Source organism: Acytostelium subglobosum (assembly GCF_000787575.1).
Source record: "Acytostelium subglobosum LB1 DNA, scaffold: scaffold18, whole genome shotgun sequence".
Classification (NCBI taxonomy): Eukaryota; Evosea; class Eumycetozoa; order Acytosteliales; family Acytosteliaceae; genus Acytostelium; species Acytostelium subglobosum.
The window spans coordinates 139,926-154,046 of NW_012236515.1; the positions used below are offsets into that span (position 1 = coordinate 139,926).

Consider the following 14,121-nt stretch of genomic DNA (forward strand, 5'->3'; position numbering starts at 1 on the left):
TCCATCATGCGGAGGTGGCGAAGCGACGACTGTTAATAAATACAAGTAGGTAGACTTTGGACTTAGGCACTGTTGGTGTACATCTTTCCAATGAAGTAGGACATCCTCTCCTCACGCTGCTGCAGTATCCATCGCTCCTTCTCCTCGAGCTCCTTCATCATCTCGACACGCTGTCTGAGTCGCTCCTCAGCACGCATCATACTGTCCATGTCCTCAGCATGCTCCTCCTCCTCCAGCTTCTCTCTGTTGACAGTGTAGTCGACCTCGGGTTCTGAGGCGCCATCATCCAGTCTGCCGCGCACCACCTCCTGCTCCTTGACCTTGAACTGTTGCATCAAATCCTCCTCACTCATCATTGAGTTGAGGTTGCTGTAGTGTGGCGACTTGATTCCGTTCAGGACTGATGGGGACAGGATGCCCTCGAATCTCAATGATGGAGAGATGGGGATGTCATTGCGTGGAGAGAAGGCTGATTGATCAGTATCCACTGGCTCACCACTTCTTGGCGAGAGCAAGGCAGCGGAATCACTGTATGTAGATATGATGGAGAGAGCTCTGCTCAAACCTGGAGCGCGCTCTTGGGGTGAAGCTGGCGCAATGGCAACAACAGGGACCTCTTGACGAATTGGTTGATGTTGGGGAGTGTTGGCCTTCCTGAGTGACTCGGTCAGCTTGTCCTCAATCTCCAGCTGTCTCCTGATCTCATCCTTTCTCCTTCTATCCTCTTCCATCTTGTCCTTCCTCTCCTTCTCCATTTGCCTTTGCTTCTCAGCTTGCTTCTCAGCTTGCTTCTGTTGCTCAATCTCCTTCTTCTCCTTCTCTTGTTGTTGTCTTTGTCTCTCTCTCTCCACCTCCATCTCCCTCTCCTTCTCTTTCTCTCTCTCCAACTCTATTTGTTGTTTGATTTGTCTGTCCTTTAGAGAGTCACCTTTATCCTTGTTAATGGCTCTTTCCAATCTCTCCTTCTCCTTGATCATCTTCTCATTCTCAATACGATCCTTTTCCAACCTCTGCTTCTCTTGGAACTCCTTGGCCTTCCTATCTCTCTCAATGCGCTCAGCCTCTTGTCTCGCCTTCTCCCTGTTAATCTCGGCCTGCTCCAGACGTTCACGCTCCAATCTGATGGCATCCAGTCTCTCCTTGTCGGCTCTCTCACGCTCAAGCCTCTCACGCTCCTTCCAGTCGTTCTCAGTGGCGGCGACAGAGTGTCTATTGACGCCACGGTTGTTTGGCGAGTCGAGGTAGGAGTGACCAAATGATATACCTGTCTTGTTTGGCGAGGCAGAAGTCTTTAGGATGTCAAGCTTGCTCTGACTGATCTTTCCAACACTTATGGACTCTCTTGCAGCCTTGCGATCAGTCTCCTCGAATCTACTGACCAACGAGGAGATGCCAGATGGTTTGCCTCGGACAGAGTTGTTGTTTGTTGGCTCAAACACTGGTTTGGTGAGCGGCTTCTCCTCCTTCTTGATCGTGGTAGCATTGTTGCTGGCAATGTCCATTTTTGGTGGAAGAGTAACAAGTTGTGCACTCTGTTGTTGGATATTTGATTGAGTAGTTGTGGTAGTCGGAGCTGGCTTTGGAACCTCTATCTTGTTTGATGCTGGACTTTGGAAGCTTGGTCTGTTGTTGTTGTTGATGATCGTGCTCACGTTGGGACAACTACTGCTACTTTGTAGGAAGCTGAATCTGTTCTTGTCAATCTTGGAGACAGTAGTTCTTGTGGATGTCTGTGGCTGAGCGGGCAGCGATGATGGCTTGCCTGGAGCGGCACTCTCGAACCTCTTTGAGATCGAATTAACCGTTCCACCAGAGATACAAGGGCTGATAGGCGCTTGAGTAGTGGAGCTCTGGGCCACACTCACAGGAGGTACGACTACACTCTCTGCACGTCTATGGTTTACAACAGGAGTAGGTGAGCTCCATGACTTGGTCTTATCAGTTGAGTTGTTGACTACATTGTTGTTTGATTGACCATATGGGTTGAACTTGTTAAAGATCAACTTTGGTTGTTGTGATTGTGTAGTTGTTGTCGTTGAGGTTGGAGTTTGGATGGCGGCAGAGGCAAAGGTTGAGGAAGATGATGATGGTTTGGGAAGTGTCCTTGATTTCTGATTGGATACACGAGGTGGAAGTTTTGGTTTATCTTGTTTGAATATCTCTGGAATGATCGATGCCGATGTCTTCTTTGTGATCACCGTAGTGTCAGCACCATTGATTTGTGACTTGATGAATGCTGATCTTCCACATCCCTCGCTAATTAATTATGTTGTTGGTATGTTAGTGACTGCCAAGCGAGGTCCAGCAGGGTAGAAAGACATACCAATAAGGCTTGCTATGAATGTTTAGGAACTTTCCACTGGGGAATGCTCTGTGGCAACTGGTGCAGACGAAGCAACGAGGATGGTAGGTGTTTCCAAATGCTTCAAAGGTCTTTCCACCGCACAACAATCCACAGGCTGTGCATCTATTGACACTAGACAATGGATTTGTTGTTGTTGTTGTTGTTGGAGTTGGTGTAGTTGTAGTTGTTGTTGCCATTGATTGAGATGGGATACAAACAAACAAACTGGAATTAGTGAGAGAGTGAGTGAAGGAAATTAAAGACTTTGGAATAATAATATTAATGTTATTGTCTCACTGGTTGGAATGTCGTTTGGTTGGATGGATGGTTGGATGGTAGGGGAGAGAGTAGTAGTGGTCAACAGAGATCCAGACACCAATATAATATAATATAATATTAATTAGTGAGTAGAGATGTCGATGTGTTTGTTTGATTGATTGTCCAAGAGTGAGTGAGATGTGAGTGAAGTGGATGAATGAGGTGGAGTGGAGTGGATGGTGGACAGGATGACAGGATTGGCCGTCCAGTGATCGGTGAGTGAGCTAGTGAGTATGTAATAGTCTACAATGAATGAACTGAATATAATATTATATTACAAACAAACAAACAACAACGTACTTATTTTTGTCTCTTTCTCCTCCTCAGTGTTGATGATCAAGTGTTGTGCGCTGGACAACTAAGATATATGTGATCAGGTATGTTTTGAATGCTTGTGTTGTGTATATCTTGGATGTAAGAAGTGTCGGGTTGGGTGGGTGTCGGTAGGTGTGATTGATTGATGGATAGTGCATTCAAACACACACACACACACACACTCTGCGAGTTCCACAACACGATGATGATGTTGATGTTGATGTGGTGCATGTGTTGAGGTGTGTTGGATGGAGATGAAGATGACGATGTGTCGGTCCATTTGGTGGGTAGTTGTAGTGTACCAATCTTGAGTTTGGGGATTGTCTAAAGGAGACATCGTTGTTCCATTAGTTTGTAGTTAGAGTGGATGGATGGAAGTAGACCCAATCCAATCGCTCTGGATTCCATGGGCTCGGGACATAGGACACCTATGTTGATTTAGTGACTAAGAGTGAATGAAGTAGTGAGTGAATGATGTGAGTGAGTGAAGTGAGTAAGTGATACAATCTTTAAAGATTGCCAGACTCTTAGTAGTAAGGTAGAAGAGTCATGCTAACATGACTTAACATGACATGACCTGACAGATGTTGGGCAGTGTGTTCGGGTTCAGCGGTAACATCAATCAATCAATCAATTGAGTTGAGTGTAGGTGTATCAATCAATCAATCACCGTAATCTCCATCGCATTCATTCATCCATCCATCAACTCCATCACATCTCCAATGTACTTCCTTCTTCTGTCTCTATCGCTGTTGCTCTCGCGAGCCCTGTGACTGTGTTGTGTAGACATGCCTGCTGCTTGATTGATTGATTGATTGATTGATTGATATCTAGTTTGTGTTGTACATTGTTCATTCATCCTTCCTACATGCTATATGTATGTCTACAGCCAGTCGGGTTTATTCTTCTTATTGAATGGTACCTCCAGGTTGAAGAGCTCGATGAACTGTTGATCCAACACTCTTACCTTGCTACCAGCGAATCGTCTATACTCATCAAAGATATAAGTGAACGACCACTTCTGTAGCTTCCTTAGACAGCCTACTAAACAACCAGTACGATGCTATATTGTGATTGACATTGACATTGATTGATTGATTGTGAGTATGATGAGTACATGATTGAGTTGATCATGTCATTACTTACCTTTCCTTTATTACAATGAATGAGTATGGGATGATTCCTCACATCCAACAGATCAACTAGAGCATCTCTAATATATTCATCAGGTATATCTACAAATGGTTCCTATAATATCATCAATCATGATGTTAGAATGATTGAGTGATGTGATTTGATCAATCAATCAGGAGGACATACCTTATTACCAACGATTCTGTAATGAAACAACTTGATACCATGCTTGCGTATAAAGTTTGTGTTGGTCTCACTGTACTCCTCTGGACAGAGATAGAGTATAGACTTGAGACCTAGTTTCTTGAGGAAGGGATGATTCTTCTTGTTGGGATAGCCACTGCGATACACACCCCTTGACACCATCGAGAAGTTCAATGGAGGTATAAGTAAAGGTTCCTCCTTCAACTCCTCTTGATCATTCATATATTCATCCTCTGACATCTCTCTAAATATATATCCTGTTTATCTCTGTCTGTCTTTGGGAACAACTATCATTCATCTTCATCAACCCCACATTCAGTCTTTGTCTTTGAAAGTGGTCCAAATCAACCCTCGCCCTCGCCCACTTTTGATTGATCATTCCACTGGAAGTGAGCAGTTTCGATCCATATCCTCATGCCGACATCACCGTGTCTTACTTGTTTGCACATCATCAATAATTGTAGTAAATAAACAAGATAGATAAATAGATAGATAGATAGATAGATATATAATGTACGTGTATTATAAATAGGTAGTGGGGATGATGACATTAATACAACTTCCAGTGATTGTTCTTCAAAATGTTATTGATCATATAGAGATAATGGATGCATGTTGTCTTATATTATCATGTAATAGATTGTATCAACTTAGATTAATACTTGCTAGAACACCAAATACATGTCTCTGTGATGTAGGATATAGATGTGATCTAAACTTCAACAACTTAACAATCTTTCATCGTTGTTATCCAGAGTGTAGGTACCCTTTGATATCCTTTCGATACCTATCTCCAACTCCAACATTATATCTAACAACCATATACATACTCAAACAGACCGTAAATCCTCGAGACATTTCGACAATCTATTGCCTTACGAGTTGATAACATATCACAACGGGAACTACCGTGCAAATGTTCTCAGAAAGATTGTTGGACCTTTGTCTGGACTGCGATTACCCTCACATGTCAATGACTTATTCCTCTCATTTCATACAATGTTCAACGTGCCCATTGAGATTGGTGACATACCAGACAGCATTACCAAACTATATCTGAACTTTGATTTCAATCAACCTCTGAAGCCAGGCTCCATCCCTAGCTCAGTCACCGAGCYTTACCTTCTGTCACATGTTCAATCACCCATTGCAACCAGGTGTCATCCCTCCCAAGATGAAGACACTTAATTTGAGCAACAAGTTCAATCATGAGTTTGTAGTTGGCGCACTACCAGACTCAATCACAACACTGTACTCTAATGGCTATAATCAAAGATTTAGGGCCGATTCACTACCTTCATCACTGACGTACTTGAACTGTGAATCTTATGATCGACCTATAGATGCTCCAAACACATTCCCCGAGTCACTCACCACTCTGGAGCTTGTGACCTTTGACTCAGACATTGAGCCAGGCGCACTACCATCACGGCTGTCCACTTTATACCTTGGAAATCTATTCAACAGACCATTAAGACCACATGCACTTCCCGACTCTTTGACCAGTCTTGTATTGAGCCACAAGTTCAATCAGCCACTGATGCCAGGCGCACTCCCAAGGAACCTCCTGTCATTCGATATGGGCAGTGAATACAACCATCCCCTGGACACACAGTTGCTGCCTCAATCCCTCACTCACCTATTCTTTGGCCGCAAGTTCAATCAGGTGCTGACCAGCGACATGATGCCCTCATCCCTGACATCACTCGGATTGTTTGTCAGAGCTCAGAACACTCTGAAACTATCATATGACACATTCAAACATTGTAATATCAATGATATTACAATTAAGCTTAATAGTCATTATTATTATCTGAGAACACTGGAAAACTTATTGTTCGAAGATGGACATAATGTCAAGATATTGAGGATGTCAGGCCAGATCAATTCGACATAGCAGAGGATTACACAGGGTTCACCCAGAGTTCTATCAATATTTGGTTAGCAACTGGAATACCAAACCTTATAATCGATCAAAACAACCAAGTCAATCGAGTCATTGACTCTAGTAATATACTCTTAATCGACAAAAAATCAAGGATACAAATATACAGATATAATGGAGATGAATCATCATCATCATCAACATCATCAATGACTTCAAATCTCAAGAAAGGGACAACTCATATTCAAAGTCAGACTACAAGTTCAAGTGGTGATTCTTCCAAAACCTCCTCTGGATTCATACCAACAATCATCAACACATCTTCATGCCTCATCCTGGCCCTCGTCCTTGTAATTGTATCACATTATTATTGATTCCCAAACTCGATTTTCAAAGTTGCACCAAGCTCACTCAATCAAAACGATTAATACTTCCAGTCGCACTTTAATCAGTCATCTCTATAACATCCATACTAATAATATTTATTCATATCCACTCCACTCCTTATTCATGTCTCTTCCACAACAACAACAGCAACAACATCAAGTTGTGGCCAATCCAGATTGGGCCGCATTTCAAACTAAATAGTTAGGCATTATATATATTAGTATCTTGAATTAAACCTACTTATACTTACCATATGTAAAGGAATGGTTAAATCTCAGAAAGATTGTATTGATAGGATTAAAGAATTACACCCCAAATCTCATGTATCCTCTTATGATTACACCAAACAATATGTTGATAAGACACCAGCATCAAGCAAAATGGTGATGGATCTTGTCAAGAAGAACATTGGCAATTACTTTGACAAGAATACGAACAGTAGCGACTACGATGCCTTATTTGTCAGGGGTGGTGCTGGAGTTGGGAGGTTTAGTTACTCTGAAGTAATGATTGATCACCGAGCCAAAGAGGTGATCCACACATTCCGTAGCATTGCAAACGAATGTTGGCTTAATAGGGTGTGCATCAACTTCTATGAAGGGGACCGTCCGACCCAGAGCGACAAACTACTACACAGTGTCACAATTCATTGGCCTTCGATTCGCCTCGCACTTCTTCTTTAAGCAACCACTGTCCCAAACCGCTTCCGACCTCTACCCAAACGCCAAATTGTTTGGCTTTAATGATGTATGTGCTTACATCAAGGATACCAAGAGGGCGGTCACTGCTCAGTCTCCAATGGTCTTTCTTCTCCACCTGGAGGGATTGCTATCCCTGGACAAGGATGTACTTGACGAGGTCATCGGTCTCCTTGTGAGCCGGCTCACTTCAGATCAATTCAAGAACAACATTCTCATATTGCCAGTCATCACTGAAACTGATCTATCAAGTGAATCTACAGGGACAATGGATCCCATTCCAATTGACAGCATTGCTTTATACTCTTGTTATTGATTGGATTGATTGGAGTATAATAAATGAATGATCAATTCCTTTGGATGGAGTCTTTGGTGCACCCACCCATTGATTGATTGATTGAATGAACGAATGATTGTTTGATTGATTGATGACCAAGTTTATGTTTGCTCATCTTCATCTACATCTTCATCGTTGTTGTTATTGTTGCTGTTGTTGTTGTCTTTGTTATCCTTGTTGTCCATGTTGTTCCAATTGCTGGCAGAGAATGACTCCACCATCTCCATGGTTAGTACAAGGTTGGATGAATGTCTGGTCTTGGAAATTGAAAGATCCACTCCAATTGCGTGTAGACCAAGCATGTTGGCCGCTGCCAACACACTTCCTTTGCCACAGAATGTGTCCAGCACTGTGTTGCATCCCACTCCTCTGATGTACCGCAGCGCAACCATGCAGGCATTCAGTCCCATTGCCTTCTTCCAGACCATACCGCCTCGTGGCGCAATGTCTGGTGTCTGCTCCTGATATGTCAACAGACCTGGCTTCTTGGCAAAGCACAACATATGAGAGAATCCAGGTGTTTGTCCACGAGATACCTTGCCCAGCTCTGGTGCCACAGAGTACATCAGTTTATGCCATACCATCTTGCATCCAGATCGCTCTGCACCCTTTGCGCACAGATAACCCTTGTCCAAGTACTCATCCACAATACCCTTATTGCCCTTGACCTTTCTTCTTATATCTGTTTGATAGAATATTGCTACATTATTATCACTCAACTTGAATGAACGTGATGAATGAGTACATTTGAGTGGAAGTCAAGCAGAGAGTATAGTATGCATACTTTAGATGTGATGAGCTCGACAGTGTCAACGAACCAATCTCTATATTGTTGTAATGAGTATCCAGTCATCTCGACAATGTCTGGCAATGAGGTGATGACAGAGGTACCAGATGCAACTGTATTATCCTTCAACCATTGTACAGCATCTTGACAAGTAATATCTCTCATAACTCTCTTTTGTATCCTCGATGCATTTGTCCTATTCTCTTTTATCCTAAAGTCAACATCATACTCTTGATGATACTCTGTTTCCTTGTTATTTGTCGAAGTCGATGTAGTCGTAGTCGTGGCATTGGCAGTTGTGGCAGTAGTGGTAGTTGTAGTATCTTCATTCAATGATATATTATTCACTGATGTTGTTATTGTGTTGTCAACAACATTATTGTTATCTGTTTGTTTATCCATCATTGTATTTGTTCGCTTGGATGTCTAAAATGTTCTCGTGAAACGAAAGAATTAGCCAAGGGGGTACCCTTTGAAATGAATCAATCAAAGAAAGAACAATTTCCAAAGTTGAGCTTAACTCAATGAGAGAGATAGATAAAGAGAGATTACAATGAATGAATGAACCTTTATTGAATGGCATACATGGATACAGATAAGAGGGATATACTATACTATTGTAACTAGCCAAGGCAACGGAACAATGATGTTAGGGATGGGGTGAGGTACATGAGGAAGAGGACATCCGTTTAGTATCCCTTGAGGAGATTCATAACGATTGCGTTGGAAAGACCAAAGTTGACAAACTCATCCAAAGAGATGACACCGTCGTTGTTGGTGTCGGCCTTGATGAGGTCATCAGCGCTCAAGTTGACGGCATCAGTCTTACCGCCAGCCTTGGCAACATTAGCAAGGCTGTCAACAATGTGGATGACCTCCTTGTTCTCCAAAGATCCACTTCTGTCCTTATCGAACAGATGGAACTGTATAAAGTTCAAGTGAGAGAGAGAGAGATAGAAAGGGAGAAGAGATAGAGAGATCATTAGTATGTGTTGTTCTAGTCGTGAGCGTGACGCTTGACAGGACATAGGGTACATACCAAGAAGACGAGCTTCTGATCAGCTGGGGCAGTGACGACGATGCAGATCAAGGAGAGGAACTCGTGGAGGTCGATTCTTCCATCGCGGTCAACATCACAAGCCTTGAACATACCCTCGAGAGTAGAGTCAGAGAATCCAAGCTGTGCCTGGAAGGCAGCCTTGAACTCTGACAGATTGTATGTGTGAGTCTGAACTGGATCGATATTAGCAAACAAAGCGTAGAATGGGTCCAATTCAGTTGGTTGGTATTGTGGTGCGGTCTCTGCCATTTCTTCTTCTTATTCTTCTTAAATTAAAATATATAATAATATATAATTATAATTATGTATGTATGTATATTGTTAAATGATTGATTTGTTTGATTGATGTTGATTTTATCAAGACTTGTCAAACTAAATGTAATGTTTAATAAGAGGGTCACTCACTCAATCATTCAAATCAGGGGCATCATAGTTGCTGGAGGACAATAAGTGGGTGAGTGATATTATTGTATTTATTAACAAGTTCACACAAATTATAATTATTATTAATAAATTAATATCCTTATTGTTCAACACCCTTTGATCATCAAAAGCAACCTCACACAACCATGTGTCAGTTTTGCACAACCAGTTCATTGAATGAAGCAAAGACAGAGGTTGTTTTGCAAACCTTTTCAAAAAAAAAAAGAGATACTTCACTTCAAGTTCATCGATCATTAATGAAACAGATAATAATAATAAGATAACAGGTGTTATATGTTTGAGGTAGAAAGTAGTTTATTTGTTTGATTTGACAAGAGGTTCAAGTGATACTTTGCGATAACATGTCACACCATAAATGAATAATAGAACACCCATAATATTACTCCATCGTTGGAGGAATGGAAGCATACCTTGTGTATGAACCTTCAACAACATATACTTGGAATTCCTCGCCAATGACATTGTCAATATATCATACTTCTTATTAATACTAAATGTAACATATACTAGTAAGTATAGTGATAAATATATAGAGATAGAGATAGAGATAGAGTTAGTATATGTATGAATGATATGATGAGAGATACTTACATGATAAGAATGTACATATACCACCTATTAATAATACAGATATTAGTTGTATACTTAATAATGGTGTGGAGGAGGTGGAGTTTATACGATGTACTAGAGTATCTTGTTCATATATTACAGCGAATGGGAATAGTACTAATAGACTTATTGGTGAGAAGTAGAATGTAATGATCATTGGATCAATTGGTCTTAACCATGTAGAGAATAGATGATGTGAGTATACTGTATGCAATGCTAATATACTGGCCAATGCTATGGATGTCGATACAATATTGGCCGATACCAATATATTAATCGATGCTATATACACGAATGATATACCTAGAGTGAATATCAACACTGACATATACACCGCGCCTTCAAACGTAACATGTAATATCATATATTGAAGGAATACTGTAACCATTGGTGTAATAGTCTATGAGAGAATTAATGTTAGTAAGTTATGGACATGGACATGGATGTGTTTGGACTTACTCGAGTGAGACCTGATGAGTTGTTGGGCGTGACTACTAGGACGATGTTGTGGATTGAGTAGAGGATGGCGTAGGGTATCATTTTGCTAAGGATATCGGACATCTTTAGAGCCGCTGGATTTGCATTGGTATTGAAGTATACACATATCAATGATATAATTGTACATATCGTCATCTGTAAAGTCATCATTGATAAAGGTAAGTTGTCCAATCCATAATCAACCTCCAATTTCCTAAATATAATATATTATAGTTAAAGTTAGTATGAGGTGATTGAATCATTCCAGTTATTTACATACCTGTTTACAATTAATCCGAGGACATTTAAGAACATCCAATGGATTAATAGGCTATTTTTAAATGTTCTCCATAAGATATTGATCAAAGATGACCCAGATCCACTACTGTCTTCATAAAGACATCCTGATACTATATTATTTGTTGAAGAGTTGGTGTTTGATTTATGATTATCTTGACCATTACCTGATATATCAATAGCATGTATTAATGGTGATAATACTGATTGACCTTTATGTAGACGTGGTGATACTATTCCAACACCACTAGCAAGAAGTCTAGGTGTTGTACTTGATTGTCCAACTGATATAGTTGTACTATCTTTATATGATTTTGAGTTTGGTGACAAGTACTCCTTATTATTATTAATACTATTATTATTATTAGGAACTGATAGCCTGTTACAGCTAGCAGTATCCACTCTGATTACATTACTTCCAATATTATTATTATTAATATCATCCAAACTAAAAGGTTCCATTATTCCCTTGTTATTATTATAATATAATTCTTAATATATTGTAGTCGGATTGATATATCTGACCTGACTACAATGAATACAATGAATGAATAGGGTTGGACTACAATGATATCCAGTCTTACACTCACTTGACAAAGTCTGGAAATGTGATTGACCCACACACTCACCTCAATCACCATCACACACGCACACACAAACACAATCACATGATGACTACTCATATATATCTATATCCGTCATCTTGATATATATATATATGTTAACATAAATGGAATAATGGAATAATAATAGCGGTGTCGACGCCACTCAGCATCAGACAATTTAATGCAGGAAGTTTCTGTTTCCAGTGAACACCATTGGGATTCCAACCTTGTCGGCGGCATCGATGACCTCTTGGTCACGAATGCTACCACCTGGCTGGACGATGCAGCTGATCTGAGCCTCGTGGGCAGTGTCAATGCTGTCAGCGAATGGGAAGAAGGCATCAGAGGCGAGCACTGATCCCTTGACCTTGTCGCCACCGACACGCATACAGATGTGCACGGACTGCACACGGTTGGGCTGGCCGGCGCCAATGGCCACGATGGTCTCCTCGTGGGCGACGACAATGGCGTTGGACTTGACATGCTTGCTGACTCTCCAGGCAAAGAGGAGGTCGCGCATCTGCTCCGGGGTTGGGGCAACCTTGGTGACGACCTTCCAGTTCTTGGTGGCAGTCTCGACGTCGCCAATGATGATGGGGTTGGGCTGCTGCAGCAGAGCGCCTCCAGTGATGGTTCTGACGTCTGGCTGGGAGAAGGCCACTTGGGTGGCGGCCTCTGGGATTCTGAGAACTCTCAGCTTCTCTCTCTTCTTGAGATGATCGAGGGCCTCCTGCTCGTAGTCTGGGGCGATGATCACCTCGTAGAAGGTACCCTTGAAGGCCTTGGCAGTCTCAAAGGTCAATGTGCGGTTGAATCCCAGAATGCCACCGTAGGCAGACTTGGGGTCGCCGTTGAAGGCGCGAGTGTAGGCCTCAGTCTGGTTCTCGTGCATCGACAGTCCACATGGGTTGGTGTGCTTGATCACACAGCAGGCGCCACCGCTAAACTCGCGAACGGCCTTGAGGGCTGCGTCGGCGTCGAGGATGTTGTTGTATGAGAGAGCTGGTCCGTGCAGGAGCTGAGCGTTGGCAATGCCGCCCATGCCTGGCATGGTGTAGAGTGCGGCCTTTTGATGGGGGTTCTCACCGTAACGGAGATCAGCCTGCTTCTCGTAGATTGGCACGAATGTCTGTGGGAACTCGACGTTGTTGGCGCCGGTGGCGGTCTCGAGAGTCTTGCCCTCGACGCACACAGTGGACAAGTATTGGGAGACGGCGGCGTCGTAAGCGGCACCATGCTGGAATGCCTWTCCAAGGCCAGCTTTCTGCGCTCCTCCAACGAGATCGAATCGATTCCGCTGGTCTTAATTCTCTCTCCGATCCATGCATAGTCTGTTGGGTCGACGACAATGATCACGTGCTTGAAGTTCTTTGATGAAGCTCTGATTGATTGAGTATGATTGAGTGAGTGAGTGATGTCCGATGAACGAATGAATGAATGAATGACAAGACATACCTAATAAGGGTGTGACCACCAATGTCGACGTTCTCGAGGGCATCAGCCAAGGTTGTGTTGGGCTTGGAGATGGTCTCGACGAATGGGTAGAGGTTGACAGCGACCAACTGGATTGGGTTGATGTTGTGCTTCTTGAGGTCGGCCTGATGCTCGGGCAGGTCGGTCCTGGCAAGCAGGGCACCGTGCACGCGTGGGTGCAGGGTCTTGACACGACCGTCAAGCATCTCTGGGTACTCTGTGATATCGGACACTTGGACCACCTTCAGACCAGCCTCCACCAATGACTTTGCAGTGCCACCAGTTGAGATCACTGAGAAGCCAGCGTCAGCCAACACCTTGGCAAAGTCAACAATTCCACTCTTATTAAAAACACTCAACAAGGCTTGCATTATTATAATGTAATATATATATGTATGTATGTACGTATGTAGGAGATTGAATGAATGAATGAATGTATGTTTAATTCTAAAGTGATGTGTTTTCGCAAGGTGTCGGAGAGTGCTCATGAAGACACAATTCGTTCGTTTTTTTTTGTTTAATCCCCTTTCACCACACTGTGGATACCAAGTTGTTCCCGATTGGTTCAAATCATCGGTCCGAAGGGGTTTACAATGTCTAGAGTTCCGCTCATCACTTGATACATCATGCATTCCCAATCATGTATTCAATCAACAACATTGGAATCATTCCAATCACACTCATTCACCCTCACACATACACACACACACACACAAACCAATCCATCACTTTCTCACTCACTCAATC

At 42.3% G+C, this 14,121-nt stretch overlaps 7 protein-coding genes across 7 annotated transcripts; 1 reads left to right on the forward strand and 6 right to left on the reverse strand.

Moving 5' to 3' along the window:
• Positions 1 to 62: 62 nt before the first annotated feature.
• Positions 63 to 2,541, reverse strand: SAMD00019534_083570 (hypothetical protein; the record flags this gene model as incomplete). The annotated part of the gene is made up of 2 exons (XM_012896248.1): positions 63 to 2,256; positions 2,324 to 2,541. 2 exons carry the CDS (start codon positions 2,539 to 2,541, stop codon positions 63 to 65), a joined length of 2,412 nt encoding a protein of 803 aa, XP_012751702.1.
• A 1,319-nt stretch (positions 2,542 to 3,860) lies between these two features.
• Positions 3,861 to 4,555, reverse strand: SAMD00019534_083580 (hypothetical protein; the record flags this gene model as incomplete). The annotated part of the gene is made up of 3 exons (XM_012896249.1): positions 3,861 to 4,040; positions 4,124 to 4,225; positions 4,298 to 4,555. The coding sequence occupies 3 exons, from the start codon at positions 4,553 to 4,555 to the stop codon at positions 3,861 to 3,863; spliced, it is 540 nt and encodes a 179-aa protein (XP_012751703.1).
• An 892-nt stretch (positions 4,556 to 5,447) lies between these two features.
• SAMD00019534_083590 (hypothetical protein) lies at positions 5,448 to 6,212 on the forward strand (the record flags this gene model as incomplete). Its single annotated transcript, XM_012896250.1, has 2 exons — positions 5,448 to 6,081; positions 6,160 to 6,212. The coding sequence occupies 2 exons, from the start codon at positions 5,448 to 5,450 to the stop codon at positions 6,210 to 6,212; spliced, it is 687 nt and encodes a 228-aa protein (XP_012751704.1).
• Positions 6,213 to 7,726: 1,514 nt separating this feature from the next.
• On the reverse strand, positions 7,727 to 8,814 carry SAMD00019534_083600 (hypothetical protein; the record flags this gene model as incomplete). The annotated part of the gene is made up of 2 exons (XM_012896251.1): positions 7,727 to 8,341; positions 8,407 to 8,814. Coding segments are annotated over 2 exons (1,023 nt in total), but the record flags the coding sequence as incomplete, so codon positions are not given.
• Positions 8,815 to 9,098: 284 nt separating this feature from the next.
• SAMD00019534_083610 (hypothetical protein) lies at positions 9,099 to 9,718 on the reverse strand (the record flags this gene model as incomplete). Its single annotated transcript, XM_012896252.1, has 2 exons — positions 9,099 to 9,332; positions 9,449 to 9,718. The coding sequence occupies 2 exons, from the start codon at positions 9,716 to 9,718 to the stop codon at positions 9,099 to 9,101; spliced, it is 504 nt and encodes a 167-aa protein (XP_012751706.1).
• Positions 9,719 to 12,079: 2,361 nt separating this feature from the next.
• SAMD00019534_083620 (hypothetical protein) lies at positions 12,080 to 12,952 on the reverse strand (the record flags this gene model as incomplete). Its single annotated transcript, XM_012896253.1, has 1 exon — positions 12,080 to 12,952. One exon carries the CDS (start codon positions 12,950 to 12,952, stop codon positions 12,080 to 12,082), a length of 873 nt encoding a protein of 290 aa, XP_012751707.1.
• Positions 12,953 to 13,204: 252 nt separating this feature from the next.
• SAMD00019534_083630 (hypothetical protein) lies at positions 13,205 to 13,745 on the reverse strand (the record flags this gene model as incomplete). Its single annotated transcript, XM_012896254.1, has 2 exons — positions 13,205 to 13,280; positions 13,357 to 13,745. 2 exons carry the CDS (start codon positions 13,743 to 13,745, stop codon positions 13,205 to 13,207), a joined length of 465 nt encoding a protein of 154 aa, XP_012751708.1.
• Between the last annotated feature and the right edge of the window lie 376 nt (positions 13,746 to 14,121).